The 16,929-nt window shown below is 37.1% G+C and overlaps 1 protein-coding gene across 5 annotated transcripts in view; it reads left to right on the plus strand.

Annotated features, from left to right (window-relative positions):
• The window catches only part of SLAIN2 (SLAIN motif family member 2), an 83,297-nt gene that overhangs the window by 23,364 nt on the left and 43,004 nt on the right, over nt 1-16,929 (plus strand). For all 5 annotated transcript variants that reach the window (XR_010409393.1, XM_064584452.1, XM_054508930.2 and 2 more), the window contains exon 2: nt 11,798-11,946. Coding sequence is in view for 4 of the 5 variants with exons in the window: in XM_064584452.1 (XP_064440522.1) it covers nt 11,798-11,946 (149 nt within the window). In the remaining variant the exon portion in view is untranslated. The remainder of the gene's footprint in view (nt 1-11,797; nt 11,947-16,929) is intronic.

Here is a 16,929-nt window from a genome sequence, read left to right on the forward strand (position 1 = left end):
ATATTTGAATACAAATATGTAAACATATATATATGTATCTAATACATATATATCACACATACATTGGGTACTTACTATGAGTAGAATAGTATGTTAAGGTGATAGGTAGGCATGAGAACTATGGTGGTTGGAAAGCCTCGTGAAGAAGGCAAGTCTTGAATTGGTCTTGAAGTGAGGCTTAGATTAGATTCCTCCCATTATTTTGTTCATATTTTCACAAAGTGGATAAAATATTTAATTTTATAATTCAAGAAACTAATTTTAGAACCTGTAGGAATACTGCAAATAGAAAATTCTCTGATAAAAGAGTTGTTTATTGTATATATAAACCTTTGTTACCAGTATGTTGTGGATTCTTTTTTTTTTATAAAGATTTTATTTATTTATTTGAGAGAGAATGAGATAGCATGAGAGGGGGGAAGGTCAGAGGGAGAAGCAGACTCCCTGCTGAGCAGGGAGCCCGATGTGGGACTTGATCCTGGGACTCCAGGATCATGACCTGAGCCGAAGGCAGTCGCTTAACCAACTGAGCCACCCAGGTGCCCCTGTGGATTCTAACTTTATGCTCTATCTTTTCTCAGATATTTGTGCAGAAACTTTCTTAACAATAAGAAAAATATATTAATTTTTAAAACCTAACCTTAGTTGACAAATTGTTAAAAGTCATTATAGTATGTATGCATTATTACCCGGGATTTGAAGGACATGTCATTTGCTAAAAGTTATGACTTGTTAGCCATAAGTACCATGGCTTCTACAGATAAAATCCTGTTTAAGGCATTTCACCAATAAAAAGTTAGTTATTTAAAAAAAAAAGTTATTAACAAGCAAAGTACTCGAAAAGAATCAGTGTGGATTGTACACAAACACACACATTTCATATACATGTAACCTATATATCTGTATGTTAAATATACACACACACAAATTTATGTTCTCTGTGGACTAAAAAATTCTGCTTTTAGTAGTAATTGTTATATTGTATGTGGTTGTGGCTGAAATTATATGTTTAGTTAGTATACATAAGGACTGTCATGCTCTGCCACTATTGTCAAAATTTTGCAGTCTGGTATAGTTTGAGACTCCCAGCCTTCCTGATGTCTTTTCTCAAACAAAACGAAACACACAAAAAAAACCCCCAAAAAAACCCCCTCAGTTTTTGATTGCTGCACTCGAAGTTGGTCTCACTGTAACTATTGTTTCCCAGCAGTACGTGGCTATGCCTCAAACACTAGAAAATTGTCTTTTTAAAGAAGTAGTTTCCAACCTCACTTTTGTGGAATCCCAGAGAACATCAAAACTGTTTTGATTTTCTTAAAATTAAAAAACTCTTGCCATACTGGAATGAGAATCAACAGAGTCATGAAATGAAAATGGAAGCATAGAGTGTCACTATTTGAAACTTTGGAATTCACTGTTTTAAAGCTTTTCTTTAGTCTTTTCGGCTTGCTTGCTTGCTCTGCCCTGTGTTTTGGCTCACTGTGTTGTATTCTGCTGTCATACTTTCTGTTTATATATGTGTCCTACCTACCCTGTAGCTAATGTCACTTCAGTGCTTGTGAACTGTTTTTTTGGGTTTTTTTGTTTTTTTATTTTTATTTTTATTTTTTATTTTTTTTAAAGATTTTTATTTATTTATTTGAGACAGAGAATGAGAGACAGAGAGCATGAGAGGGAAGAGGGTCAGAGGGAGAAGCAGACTCCCCGCCAAGCAGGGAGCCCGATGCGGGACTCGATCCCGGGACTCCAGGATCATGACCTGAGCCGAAGGCAGTCGCTTAACCAACTGAGCCACCCAGGCGCCCCTGGGTTTTTTAAAATATTATTTCTTTGTCAGAGAGAGCACAAGCAGGGGGAGTGGCAGGCAGAGAGAGAAGCAGGCTCCCCGCTGAGCAGGGATCCCGATGCAGGACTCGATCCCAGAACCCCGGGATCATGACCTGAGCAGAAGGCAGACGCTTAACCGACTGAGCCCCCAGGCATCTCAGTGCTTGTAAACTGTATAAGAATTTCTTAATGAATTTGCTTTGCTAATAATTACCATTATTATTGGTAATACCAATGATAGTTCTCTAAAAACCAGAAGAGTATTTTATATTTCTTCATGTAAATGTAGTATATATGCCTTTAAGTCTGCTAATGGGCCAAATATAATAGTTAATGGCATGATCAATCTAAAATTTCAGAAAGACTCTTGCTGTATATATGAACTGAAGATATTTTTTTCCTTTTCCTTTTTTTTTTTTTTAACGATTTTATTTATTTGAGAAAGAGAATGAGAGAGAGAGCCTGAGAGGGGGGAGGGTCAGAAGGAGAAGCAGACTCCCTGAGCAGGGAGCCCGATGTGGGACTGATTCTGGGACTCCAGATGGGATCATGACCTGAGCCAAAGGCAGTCATTTAACCAACTGAGCCACGCAGGCACCCGGAGATGTTTTTTTTCAATTGAGAATGGAGTTCTGATTTTTTTATTGTAATAGTAGGATCAATTACAACTTTATGCTTGGTAGGGTTTAGGAAAAGAACAGGGAAACCGCAGGAGCATTAGAATGATGAGTATACTGGAGTTTTTTGTTTTTAAGTAAATTCTACCCCCTTCGTGGGGCTCGAATTCAGCATCCTGAGATCGAGTCCAATGCTCTACCGACTGAGCCAGCCAAGAGGCTAATTAGGCAATAAAATATAATAGTTAAGTGCACAGGTTCTGGAGTTATCTTGGTTTTGTCACTTAGTAACTATGTCACTTTGGACAAGTCATTTATCTCATTGTGCCTCAGTGACCTTATCTGTAAAATGGGGATTAAATATAATTAACCAACTGAGCCACCCAGGTGCCCTTTATTATTATTTTTTTTTAACATTTAAGCCAGGTCTAAGTGAATAGCCATCTGTTTGTTTGTTTTTTTAAGATTTTATTTATTTAAGAGACAGAGAGACAGAGAGACCACGAGAGACCACAAGCAAGGAGGAGAGGGAGAAGCAGGCTCCCGGCAAGTAGGGAGCCCAACTCGGGCTCAATCCCAGGACCCCAGAATCATGACCTGAGCCGAAGGCAGACTCTTAACGGACAGAGCCAGCCAGGCGCCCCCCCATAACAATTTTAATATAACTTTTATTTTTACTTTAAAGTTAAATCTTTGTTGTTAGCTTCACTAGCTTACTTTCAGCTGACTACAATATGAAAAGTGATTACTATGGTTACCATAAATTCAGCAAAGTAACTCCAGTCTCCCTTCCTATCCATTATTTATTTATTTTTCCATCATTCAGTTATATGTCTACTATGTGTTCATCATAAAGTCAGGAGAGACCTATTCCAAACTGTAAATAACTTGGGGGGATAGAACTGGTAGGGAGAGGGAGGTTATTACCACTCCTTATTACATTTATACATTCCTATATTACTGAAAGTCATTATACTTTTTAAAAAAATAATAGTTATATTCTTAGCTTTTTTTCTTTTTTTTTTTTTAAGATTTTATTTATTTGACAGAGCAAGAGAGCACAAGCAGGGGGAACAGTAGAGGGAGAGGGAGAAGCAGGCTCCCTGCCAAGCAGGGAGCCTGATGTGGGACCCGATCCCAGGACCGTGGGATCATGACCTGAGCTGAAGGCAGACGCTTAACCATCTGAGCCACCCAGGCGTCCCTATTCTTAGCTGTTTTTATCACCAATCATATTATATAGGTATGTGTGACATATGGGCCAAAATATGATTTATTACGGTCAGTTTCATAATCTTAATTACATTTTGACTAGTTCTCTCGGACAGTATACGTAAATTATATTAATGATGTTTAATTCTTCTGTAATGATCATTCTAAGGGAAAAAGTAATATCTCGAGGGCCAATTTTTAAAAATTTTTAATTCAATTAATTTATGTATAATGTATTATTGGTTTCAGAGGTACAGGTCTGTGATTCATCAGTCTTATCTAATACCCAGTGCTCATTACATCACATGGGCTCCTTAATGTCCATCACCCAGTTACCCCATCCCTCCACCCTCCTCCCCTCTAGCAACCCTCCGTTTGTTTCCTATGATTGAGTCTCTTAGGTTTTTCTCCCTCTCTGGTTTTGTCTTATTTTATTTTTTCCTTTCTTCCCCTATGATCCTCTGTTTTGTTTCTTATATTCCACATATCAGTGAGATCATATGATAATTGTCTTTCTCTGATTGACTTATTTCATTTAGCATAATACCCTCTAGTTCCATCCATGTTGTTGCAAATGGCAAGATTTCATTTTTTGATGGCTCTGTAATATTCCATTACACACACACATACACCACACCACACCACATCTTCTTTATCCATTCATCTGTCAGTGGACATCTGGGCTGTTTCCATAGTTTGGCTATTGTGGACATTGCTGCTATAAACATTGGGGTGCAGGTGCCCATTGGGATCACTGCATTTGTATCTTTGGGGTAAATACCCACTACCCAATTGCTGGGTCGTAGGTAGCTCTATTTTCTACTTTTTTTTTTTTTTTTTAAGATTTTATTTATTTCTTTGACAGAGCAAGCAAACACAAGCAGGGGGAGCTGCAGGCAGAGGGAGAGGGAGAAGCAGGCTTCCCACTGAGCGGGGAGCCCAATGCTGGGCTCCATCCCAGGACTCTGGGATCATGACCTGAGCTGAAGGCAGACGCTTAACCGGCTGAGCCAGCCAAGTGCCCTGTTTTCAACTTTTTTTTTTTTTTAAGATTTTATTTATTTATTTGACAGAGAGATACACAGCGAGAGAGGGAACACAAGCAGGGCGAGTGGGAGAGGGAGAAGCAGGCTTCCCACTGAGCGGGGAGCCCGATGTGGGGCTCAATCGCAGGACCCTGGGATCATGACCTGAGCCGAAGGCAGACGCTTAACAACAGAGCCACCCAGGTGCCCCCCTATTTTCAACTTTTTGAGGAGCATCCATACTGTTTTCCAGAGTGGCTGCACCAGCTTGCACTCCCACCAACAGTGTAGGAGGGTTCCCCTTTCTCTGCATCCTTGCCAACATCTGTCATTTCCTGACTTGTGAATTTTAGCCATTCTGACTTGTGTGAGGTGGTATTTCATTGTGGTTTTGATTTGTATTTCCCTGATGCCGAGTTATGTTGAGCATTTTTTCATGTGTCTGTGAGGGCCAATTTGTTTCTAACAGATTTTTAAAACAGCTTTATTGAGATATTTTACATACTACAAAACTGGCATGTTTAAAGTGTACTATGGTTTTTAGTATTCAGTGATTTCTAGTATATTTACAGAATAGTACAACCATCACCATAGTCTTGTTTCAGAATATTTTCAACATACCCCAAAGAAACCATGTACCCATTGACAATCACTTCCCATTTCTCTTCTCCCTTCGCCCTCTCCAATCCCTAGGCAACCACTAAACTACTTTTTTGTCTCATAGATTGGCCTGTCCTAGACATTCCATATAAATGGTATCATATAGGATGTGGTCTTTTGTGGCTGCCTTCTTTTGCTTAGTATAATGTTTATAAGGTTCACCCATATTTTAGCATTTTTATTGTCTCTAGTACATTTTTAAAAGTCTATTTTCAATTTATAAATACTAACTTAAAAACTTCAAAAGGACAAAAATGAACAAAGTATAAAGTAGGTCTTTTGTAACTAGAATGAATGTTAGAGGAATTTCCTTTTTGATAAGACATTTAAGTGGCTGCAAAGAAGCTTTGTTAAAACACCTTGGTTCACCATATAGTACTAGTCTTATGAGAGGTGTTGAAGAAAGATTTCCCTGATGAAGTGACATTTAAGCGGAGATGCAGTAAAAAGTAGGAATGGGATGGCTGAGGTTGGGCAGGGAAGGGTGAGATAAGCAAAAAGTAGAATTGAGCTTGTTTCAGGCAAAGGGGACAACATGCACATGTGACCTAGAAGTAAAAGTGTTGGGCTTTCCAGGAATAGAAGTTAGTACCATATGGCTGTTATTAAGATTTGGGTGGTGGAGGAGGGTGAGAAACGTAGCTTAAAAATAAAAGCATTGCAACAGTTAGATCACTGCTCATTCCTCAAGGGCTGTGGGGACCATTTTTTGGAAAGGGCTCTATCATAAGGGCAAAAAGGAAAGTGGGACAGAATTTTTAGCACAGGAATATTAGCATACTCAGATTCATATTTTAGAAAACAATTAGGCTTCATTGTATAGAAGGGATCAGAAAGAAGTAAGACCAGAGATTTTCAGGGTGTTTGTTTTGTTTTGTTTTGTTTTAGGATTTTTTCTTTTCAAAATTGTTTTGGCCATTCTTTGCCCTTTACCTATTCCTATAACTTTTAGAATTAGCTTGTCAATATCTATAAAAATGCCTGCTGAGGTTTTTTAGGGATTGTATCAGTTGTGTAGATCGGTTTCGAAAAATTGACATCTTAACAGTGTTGAGTCTTCAGGTCTATGAACATAGTACATCTCTCCATTTATTTGAGTCTTCTTTAATTTATCTCAACAATGTTTTCAGTGTACAACTCTTGTACTTCATTTGTTATATCCCATTTGAATTGTTCGTTGATAATATATAGAAATACAATTGATTTTTTTGCCTACTGAACTTATATCCCACGACCTTACTAAACACATTTATTCTAATTGGGTGTTTTTGGTTTTGGTGGATTCCTACAAAGTCATTTCTATAGAGAGGATCATGTTGTCTGCAAATAAAGACTGTTTTTCATTCTTTTTTAAGATTTTATTTATTTATTTGAGAGAGAGAGAGAGCACAAGAAGGTGAAGCTGGAGGGAGAGGGAGAAGCAGTGTCCCAGCTGAGCAGGGAGCCTGACACAGGGCTCGATCCCAGGACCCTGGGATCATGACCTGAGCCGAAGGCAGACACTTAACGACTGAGCCACCCAAGTGCGCCTACTTCTTTCTTTTCAATATGATGTCTTTAATAACTTTTTCTTGACTTCTACTGGCTAGACACTCCCAGGCTATCATTGTAGAGACATGATGAGCATTTGCACCCTTAACTTTATTCCCAGTCCTAGAAGAATTCAGTCTTTTACCATTAGATCTATTTTTCTGAAAGAGTTTGTATAGGATTAGCATTTTTTTCCTTAGTGTTGATAACATTAATAAGTGAAGGCATCTGGGCATCAGGTTTTCGTTGCAGTAAGATTTCTAATTACTAATTCAATTTCTTCAGATTTTCTACTTCTTTGTGAGTCCCATTTGGTAACTTACATCTTTATAGGAATTTGTATATTCTATTTAAGTTACCTGTTCGGATAAAATTGTTCATAATATTCCTTTATCATCTTATTTGTAGCAATGCTCACTCTTTATTTCTAATTTTGGTAATTAGTGTTTTCTAGCCTTTTAGATCTTTTAGATCTTTTCAAAGAACCAACTTTCGTTCCCCCCCAATATATTTTTCTATTTCACTGATTTTTGCTAATATTTGTATTTTCCCTCCTTCTGACTGCCTTGTGTTTAATTTGCTCTTCTTCTTTTTTTATGCTTAGATTGTGGATTTGAGACCTCTTTTCTTTCCTAATGTTTTTAAAATTCTAAATTTGCCTCTAAGTACTTCACTGTCTTCATCACCTAATTATTGGTACGTTATATTTTGTTTTTATTCAGTTCAAGATATTTTCTAATTTCTCTTGTGATATATTCTTTGACCTTTGGTTATTTATAAGTGTGTTGTTTAATTCCCAAATATTTGGGATTTACTTAATTTCTTTCTGTTGATTATTAATTTAATTGCATTGTGGTTTGAAGTTTTTAAACTCAAAGACTTTTTCGTGGTTGAATTGGCCTGACCTGAAGAATGTTCTGTGTGCACTTAAAAAGAACGTGTATTCTGGGGGCGCCTGGGTGGCTCAGTTGGTTAAGCGACTGCCTTCAGCTCAGGTCATGATCCTGGAGTCCTGGGATCGAGTCCCGCGTAGGGCTCCCTGCTCGGCAGGGAGTCTGCCTTTCCCTCTCCCGCTCCTCCCTCTTGTGCTCTCTCTCTCTCTCACTCTCTCTCTCAAATAAATAAATAAAATCTTAAAAAAAAAAAAAAAAAACGTGTATTCTGTTATTGGTGGATTGAGTGCCCCTTAATTGTCAGTAAAATAAAATTGATAATGTTCAAGATTTCCATATCTTTACTGATTTCTCTACGTAGCTCTTTTTTCAGGAAGTAAGAGGCAGCTATTGAAAACTCCAAATAAAATTTTTCAATTGTCTCTTTTTCCTTTTATTCTTCTACTGTTGTTAGGTATCTTTACATTTGATTGTTCTACCTTCCTGATATATTTATATGTTTTTCTTTGTCTCTAGTAATATTTCTTATCTTAAACTCCAGCTCTCTTATGGTTACTATTTGCATGGTATATCTTCTCATCTTTCAGTTCAACCTATTTGTGACTTTGTTTTTTTGTTTGTTTTACCCTCTGAGCAGAGAGCCCGACATGGGGCTTGATCCCAGGACTCTGGGATCATGACCTGAGCTGAAGGTAGGCTCTTAACCAGCTGAGCCACCCAGGCGCCCCGACTTGTGACTTTGAATCTCAGGTGTTTCTTTTATAGATAACATATAGTTGGGTCTTTTTTTTTTTTTAATCCAGTCTGACCATCTCTTTTGAATAGATTGTTTATAGTCTTGTTCACATTTAATGTAATTATTGCTGTGGTTGGATTCATGTCTGCCATTTTGCTTTTTGTTTTCAGTTTGACTCAAGTATTTTTGTTCTCTGTCCCTCCTTTAACTGTTTTTTTTTTTTTTTTTTTTTGGTATGATGAGTGTTTTCCAGTTGTATCCTGGACATTCTGGGTGTTATATTGTGAGACTCATAATCATATTTCTTCTTTTTTAGTAGGCAGTCTCGTTTAGATGTAATGCATGGGATAGATGTTCAGCTCCCTGCCAGGCCCTGGCTCACACTATCTCCTTCCAGATGGATGGATGGGGTATAAAATCAGCTCTATACTGGGCTCTGCTGACATGTAGAGACCTGGGAAAGGGAGATGAGGTGCTCACTTCCCCTTGTGTCCTGCATTGTTGATGCTGGGTGGGGGTAGAGGCTCTATGACTTAATTTTAGCAGAATTAGGGTAATGAAGTTATATGCTTCACGTTTTCTTGGCAAGTAAAAACTTGACAAATCTCAACATGTTGTAAGTTGCATTAGCCATCTATATACTGGTGGTGTCCATCAGAACTAAGTCCCTCCTAATTAAGCCAAATATTATTTAAAAACTTCAAAAGCACCAGAGTGAGAAAAATGTTTTTAGTAGGCAAAAGTTATTTTGAAGAAGTCTATGTGTTTGTAAGAAACAAAGGAGATAATATGTATAGTTATTCAAATATTTTGATTAGGGATTTTTCTTTAAAATTCAGGGACTGAAACACCTTGGTCTTGCTAAAAGAGGATCCAGTTACAAGCTGCAACTCAGTTTTTGTGTCCTCTGGCAGGTTTAGAAGTACTTTGAAACCTCAACCAAAGGTTGACCAAAGAATTAATTTTGTGCCAATACCATTTGGGCCACAGCACTCCAGTTTTAGACCTGGAGGTAGTGTTGGGGCATTGAAATAAGAGGAGAGAGTGATAGGAGATAGTTGGCATACTCAGGGGTTATTGAATCCGTCTCCCTCTTTTCATCACTCTAGGAATGTACAGGTTGCTACATTAACTTTTATCTGTTAATGGAAGGAAGGGGCAGTCTCTATTGCCAGTTAGGGAAATAAATACAGGAATAGTGGGGGGAAAGGTAGTTTGTACATGTAGGATCAGCAAGACTTGGTAACAGATTATTGGTGAAGGTAGGAAATAAAACAGACGGAGGAACCCAAAATTACTCTTATATTTTTAGCTTTTATAACTGAAAGAATGGTGCCATTGACAAAAATAGGAAAGCTACCATGCATGTGGTATAGGAGAGATGATGATGCTTTAGTGTAATTGATTTTGAATTATTATTTTATTCAATTAGTTTATAGTAGATTCTATCTTTTTAAAGATTCTAAAAGCACCTTACAATTTTTTATAAAAGCTTTATCAGGACATAATTTACATACTATAAAATTTACCCATACTTGTGTAATTTATGTACAAGAAAACTCATCATATAATTCAAGAGTTTAGTATATTTACAGTCATGACATTATTACCACAGCCATCAGCACCATGTAATTTTAGAACATTTATATCACCCTAAAAGAAATCTCTTTCCCATTCCTACCTCCAGTCCTAGGCAGTGACTAATCTACTTTCCGCTCTGTGTCCTTTTCTAGACATTTCATATAAATGGAATCATATAATATGTGTGTTTTGGTGGCTGGCTTCTTTGAGCATGTTTTTGAGGCTCACTCATGCTCCTTGCACTTTTTACAATTAGTATATTCCTCTACTATTAGCTATGAAACTTAGTATACATGAATCATATGGGTAACTTGTGTGAAACCAGTCAGTGTAGGGAAAAGTTATATGTTGAAAGAAAGCTATCAGAAAGTGATTTTATTGATACTCATCTATAGAGGTTTTGTTTGCTAAGTATTTGCTAACCTAGAATATCTGTATATGATAGTTATCACAATTAAAATGGGAATGCTGAGATAGAGATTTATTATGAAGCATTTGTAATATTTAAGTTGGAAAGAGAGTGAACTCCCTTGGTTTCTTTTCTTTTTGAACTGTTAATAAGTTATTTACTAAATTGAGATTTTATTTCATTTTTGTCCAAATGAACATGGATTTTGACTAGAGAAATGATTATTTAGCCTATTAGTCTTGATTATCTTGATCAGAGCTAAATAGTTGATGTGAGTGACACACCTAAGTTATAAGTAGGGGAGATGAGAAAAGAGATGGAAAATGTATATATTGTCACTACAAAGTAGTTCGTCAATTCTGGTACAATAGAGATATATTTCAATATTTACGCCAGAACACACTTCATTTTATTGCCCTAACTTGATTAATGTAAAATGTGAAATTACTAACTCCTGGCCTTATTGAGACATTTAACTATGTGGATAAATCAAAGTATACTTTTGCTTACTTCATTGATTCCACTTAAAGTGTCTTAATTTGGGAACCACTCTGGTTAGAATTCAGTTAACTTCACATTTTTCATATGGCATCATATTTGAAATAAGTCAGTATCAATTGAAATAATCTAGACCAATCTGAAGAAAAAACTATGAAGTAGAAAATTTAAGTGTTTCCCTCCCTTGTCTTCTGCTCACCTTTTCTTTTGTATCCTTTCCACAGGAGCTTACAAAATACTGTCCTAAATTTCATAATGGATTCGTACTAAGTTATTAAGGATTTAAAGTATTGCTTTTTTCTGATGTATCATAGCTTGAAAAGAGGGCTACAGAGTGTACTGCTTAACTAAAAGGAATTAATTACTAATGGTAAAGTTTTGGGTGGTTTGTGGTAAGAAGGGAACTGGGATGTAGAAAACAAGGTATTTATCTCCTCATTCTGTCTCCTAGACAATACTTAATGATATGGTTATATTAGGGAGTTGGTCAAGTACTAGTGAAAACAGAAGAAACTACTGTAAACACAGATATTTGCTCATAGTTTTTGTATGAGACTAAAAGAGAAAAATAAGACATTTTAGGATTGGACAGTTGGCTTCATTTGGGTTTATTTAAAATTTGAAATTTCGGTTAATTTTGCTCGTTTTAGTGTCATTTTCTTTTTACGCACAAAGTAAAATGTGGATGATTTTAAAGATAATCTATGACACCTACGACGCCCCCCTCCCAGTTTAAATCTGTCCAAAAGGATCTCTATCTTATGACCTTGTGCTTAATAATGAATGTTACCCTTTTTGTTTTCTTCTAGGCTGTATTCATCACCAAAGAAAAAACTTACACCAATGCAGAAATCAGTTAGTCCATTAGTTTGGTGCAGGCAAGTTTTGGATTACCCAAGTCCTGATGTTGAATGTGCTAAAAAGTCTCTTATCCACAAACTTGATCAAACTATGTCAGGTATGTTTATAATTTTACTTGTAAATGCATCTCTTTTTTTAATCAAAAACCAGATAAATGTTGAGTGGGTATGTTTTTAGGAAGGCAATTCTTTGCTTGGTAGTGTTTTTTGAATCTCATTGTGCATGCCATCATGAGTTTTTGCCATATGCACATAACCCTGTGCTATTACTTAATAGCTTTTTTCCCCCAATCTTTTCATTTTTATTTCACTTCATCCTGAAAAATAATATCCATGGGGGCACCTGGGTGGGTCAGTTGGTTAAGCATTTGCCTTCGGCTCAGGTCATGGTCCTGGGGTCCTGGGATGGAGCCCCACATTAGGTTCCTTACTCAGCTGGGAGTCTGCTTCTCCCTCTGACCCTCCCTCCTCATGCATGTGCGCTCTCCCCCTCTCCCTCCTTCTCGCTCTCAAATGAATAAGTAAAATCTTAAAAATATAATATCCATGAAATAATGGGTTTTTGCAGCAGGGTTTTTTTTTCCCAGTGCAAGTTAAAACAAATAACTTTTAAAAAATAGGTTTGGTATCATCTAAAATCATCTCACTACCCTCGGGAAATTCTGATGTGGTAGAAAGGTACAGCTGGAGAACCTAAGAGACCTCATTCTCACTCTAGCACTTAGTTACTGAGTGACTCTCAGCATTATTTAACTTCTGTGAGCTCAGTTTTCTCATAAGAATGATGAACCTTGTACATTTATGTTAAGGACTAGATGATAGTGTTTTTGCAAGAGCCTAGCATGTTTCTCTGGCTCATAGTAGGTACTTAATAAATGTATTCACTTTCTTTCCCTTGTTTTTTGTTTCTAACTTGGCATTTTAGTTCAGATTGCTTTTATGCTCTTTTGTTTAATAGCACTCACAAAGCTGACAAAATGTGTCTGTCACTATTTATGGCATTTAATATAGCATGCCAGTGTGGGTAGAAATGTAGGAAAAATATTATTTACTCTTTCTTGGAATTTCAATCTCTTAAGAATGTTACTGTTTTTTGGAATACTTACGTAGTGAGGAATTGATGTGTGATTACTAATCCTAAATAGGTTTTCTGTTTTGCCTTGTATTTACTTGACAGCCATGTACTTAAAATCGCTTATTTTGCTTAATTATTAAAACTGTGCTACTATTAGAGTGTAAGCTGAAAATGTCGGGGGAGGCAAAGGGGAGACTAAACAGTCAAACTGGCATACGATGAAGCATAGTTTGGTAGGCTAGAAGTAGTGTTATTACATGTTATTACATGAAAATAACATATAAGATGTGATTACAGAGCTTCTGAATCTGTTTTGACACCAAATTGTTACTTTTTCCTCCCGTGGAGGATCCTTTTTGAAAAAGCAATCGCTTTTATGTAATTTTAAAAAATGTTTTTTCTCCCATCTAAGTATTAACCAGGCCTGACCATGCTTAGCTTCCAAGACCAGACAAGATCAGTATGTTCAGGTGGTATGGCCATAGACTAAAAATGTTTTTTCTGAATATTAAGTGTTTATAGAATTATATCCTGGAGCTTGACTTAAATTATACTTATAAGAGATGATTAGAAATATGTAGACAAGGTAGTAGACAATTTGAAATAACTGGAAAATTACTAACTTATTCCAGTTAGGTGATATTAAAGATTTATTTGAGAGAAGAGCGTATGTGTGTGCGTGTATGCACACATGTGTGAGCGGAGTGAGGAGAGAGAATCTCAAGCAGACTCCCCACTGAGCGTGGAGCCCAGTGCAGGGCTTGATCTCATGACCCTGAGATCATGACCTGAGCCAAAATCAAGAGTCGGATGTTTAACTGACTGAGCCACCAGGGTGCCCCTAGATGATATTATTTAGATGTTTATTAAAAACATCTTTAGGAACAATTTTCTAGTATTCTATCTCATCTTAGAAATACTGTAAGTATATTTTACAGTTAGGAGTTTTCATCATTCAGTACTATATGTTCATAACCTATTATGTGCTATGTATTGTTCTCAGCTCTAAGGATATTGCAATGAATAAAACAGACCAGAGCTTATATTCTAATGGGTGTGGCAGACAGTAGATAAATAAACATTAAAAAAAGGATTGGCAAGCTTTTTCTATAAATAGCCAGATAGTAAACATCTTAGGCTTTGTGGACTATGAATGGGCATGGCTGTGTTACAGTAAAGCTTTATTTACAAAAAGAAGTGATGGGCTAGATTTGGCTCACAGGCTATAATTTACTAAACCCTGGTTTAAAACATCCTAAGACATAGGAAGTATTAACAATTGGTAATTAGTAAGTTGCACTTAGAAGGAGAAAACCAAAATAGCACCTCAAAAATAGCAATTTGAGGGAGTAGCTTTTTGCTTTATTATATAACAAGGTATTAAAGATAGTGGGAGTGTGTAAGAGAAACTGCTACTCTTGAACTACTAGATGTAATCAAGTACTGGATTTAATGCTGTGCATCCATCAGCACTGTCCATCTCCAGTACTTTTTCATCATCCCATACTAAAATTCTGTATCCATTAAATTTCCCATTTCCCCGTCCCCCATCTGCCCACCTTTTAAGTTTAGGGTGACCCAGGTCTCTTTTGTCTGGATTCCCTCTGTTTTGATTATTTTATCCATTCATATGGTGGCCAGATCCTCTATTCAAATTAATCTTATTCATCATGTATATATTCAGTTAATATTTACTGAGAGCCTGGTATGTATCAGACTTTGGGGAAAGGGTAGAGGATACATGATGAGGAAACACTAACACTGTACCTGAACTCATGGAGTTTGTCATTTACTAGGGGAAATGTACTAATACAAAATAATTTTTATAACTGGTGATATGTAATGAAAGAATGGTACCTAGTGCTTTGAGCTTTGAGAAATAGGAATTTTACCTCAGGAAGCAATGTTTGACTTGAGTCCTAAAGATTCAGAAAAATGTGAGTGATTTAAGGGGGAAGGCGGAAGAGGGAGTAACGTATTCCAAGTAGAGAAGACAGCATGTGCAAAGGCTCTGTGGGAGGCCTGTGGGAGAATGTGGGTGGAGTATGGCCCACACTTGAGGACCTGGAACAAGCCAGGGTGGTGACTGGAGAAGACTAAGGAAGGGAGAGATGTGAGGTATGGCCAGAAAGATACGTAGGAGCCAGACTTTGCAAAGCCTTATAGATTATGTTAAAGGTTTTGGACTTTATTCTAAAAGCAATAGAAAGATATTGGAGGGTTTTATTCAAGGGTGTGGTGTGTATGGGCAGGAAGATGTGATCAGGTTTGCATTTTGGTTAAGGTCTTGCTTAGCTGTAGTATGGAGAGTAGATTGGAAAGGGCCAAAAGTGAATGAATGTAGGATCCTTTTGAGGGGGGGTTGATAATGACAGCTGAGCAGTGTGTGTTGATGGTAGGGAAGATGAAAAGATGTGGAAGGAAAAATGAACGAACCAGATTTGAGGGAGAAGTTATCAACAGTGATCTAGGTTTCCAGCTTGTGTGACAGGATGAATGTTATTAATCATTCTGAGATAATAAACCCAGGAAGAGAATTCAATGTTAGTGGGAAAATCATGAGTTTGAATTTAGAAATGTTGACTCTGAGGTACACATGCCATACCTATAGGGGAGACATTAAATAGGCAGCACACATGGGACTGAAGTCCAGGAAAACTTAGGACTGGAGATACAAATAATGGGGAGTTTTTGGAATACAGATAATAACTGATGTCATGGGTATGAATGAGATTTTTTAGGAGAAGGAATATGGTATAGAGAAGATAAAAGGGCTGAGGACTTGAAATGCTAGGGATTAAACAAATAACCAAGTAGAAGAGAATAAGCTTAAAAGATCAAAGAGTAAGGGGGAAGAAATTAGCACCCCAGTTTCTGCTCAGGTTGGTATTTCTGAGATCCTGCCACATACTACATACTAAATATGTTTAAAGTGTGGCATCTTGTCTCATGGTGAATATGGACAAAACCACATTGTCCAACTTAAACTACACCATCCAACTAAAGAGAAAAGCTAAACAGAAAACACATGTTCCTTCTCTCTAAAGCACTACTCTGCCCAGTAGGTAAACCAGAAACTTTAGAATCATCTTATTTTGTTTCCTTTAGTAATCCTTCTAGTTTTTAATACTGATTCTTTTTGTTTCCTTATTATATTTGTCTCCTCTACTGCGTAGTTCAGTCTAATTATTCAACATAAAAATGTCCATCAGTTTTCGTCTTTTTTTTTTTTTTTTTTTAAAGATTTTATGTATTTGACAGAGACACAGCGAGAGAGGGAACACAAGCAGGGGGAGTGGGAGAGGGAGAAGCAGGCTTCCCGCGGAGCAGGGAACCCGATGCGAGGCTCGATCCCAGGACCCTGGGATCATAACCTGAGCCGAAGGCAGATGCTTAACGACTGAGCCACCCAGGCGCCCCCATCAGTTTTCTTCTTAAACTGTTTGGATCATGTTACTCTTGCTCAAAATTCACGGATGTGAATAAAGTTCATTCTCCTGAGCATAGTTTCCAGGACTTCCATGACCTAGCCCAGCCATGTTTTCCTGTTTTGTCCCTCAGCTATGTGTTTTACCTTTCTATATTACTCACTCTTTCTTCCTGAGTATACTGTGTATTTTCAAGGCACTGCTTTTGTTCCTATCACAAACACGGATGAAAGCACACACTTTGCTCATTTTCAGTGGTCTGTCAAACTGCTGCTCATCCTCTCAAGACTGCTCCAGTGCCTCATTCCAAAAAGCCTTACCTAGTTTCTCTCAATTGTAAGGAATTACTCTTATCTCAAAAGTTCCACAGCTCTTTGCACCTTTATGATAGTACTCATTTAGTTTTGCCCTGAAGTCATTGTTTTTTTTCTGCCTGCACTACTTGGTTGTAAGCCTCTTGAAAAATAGTGCCATGTCACATTTGTCTATACGTTCTACATATTGCTTTGCCAATGGTCTGAAATATTGAATAAGCTATGGATTTTAGAATAGAATAAAGAAATACTATTTTAAGTATT

This window comes from Mirounga angustirostris, unplaced genomic scaffold (assembly GCF_029215605.1).
Source record: "Mirounga angustirostris isolate CCGP_5_RB_7025 unplaced genomic scaffold, mMirAng1.0.hap1 SCAF_2, whole genome shotgun sequence".
NCBI lineage: Eukaryota > Metazoa > Chordata > Mammalia > Carnivora > Phocidae > Mirounga > Mirounga angustirostris.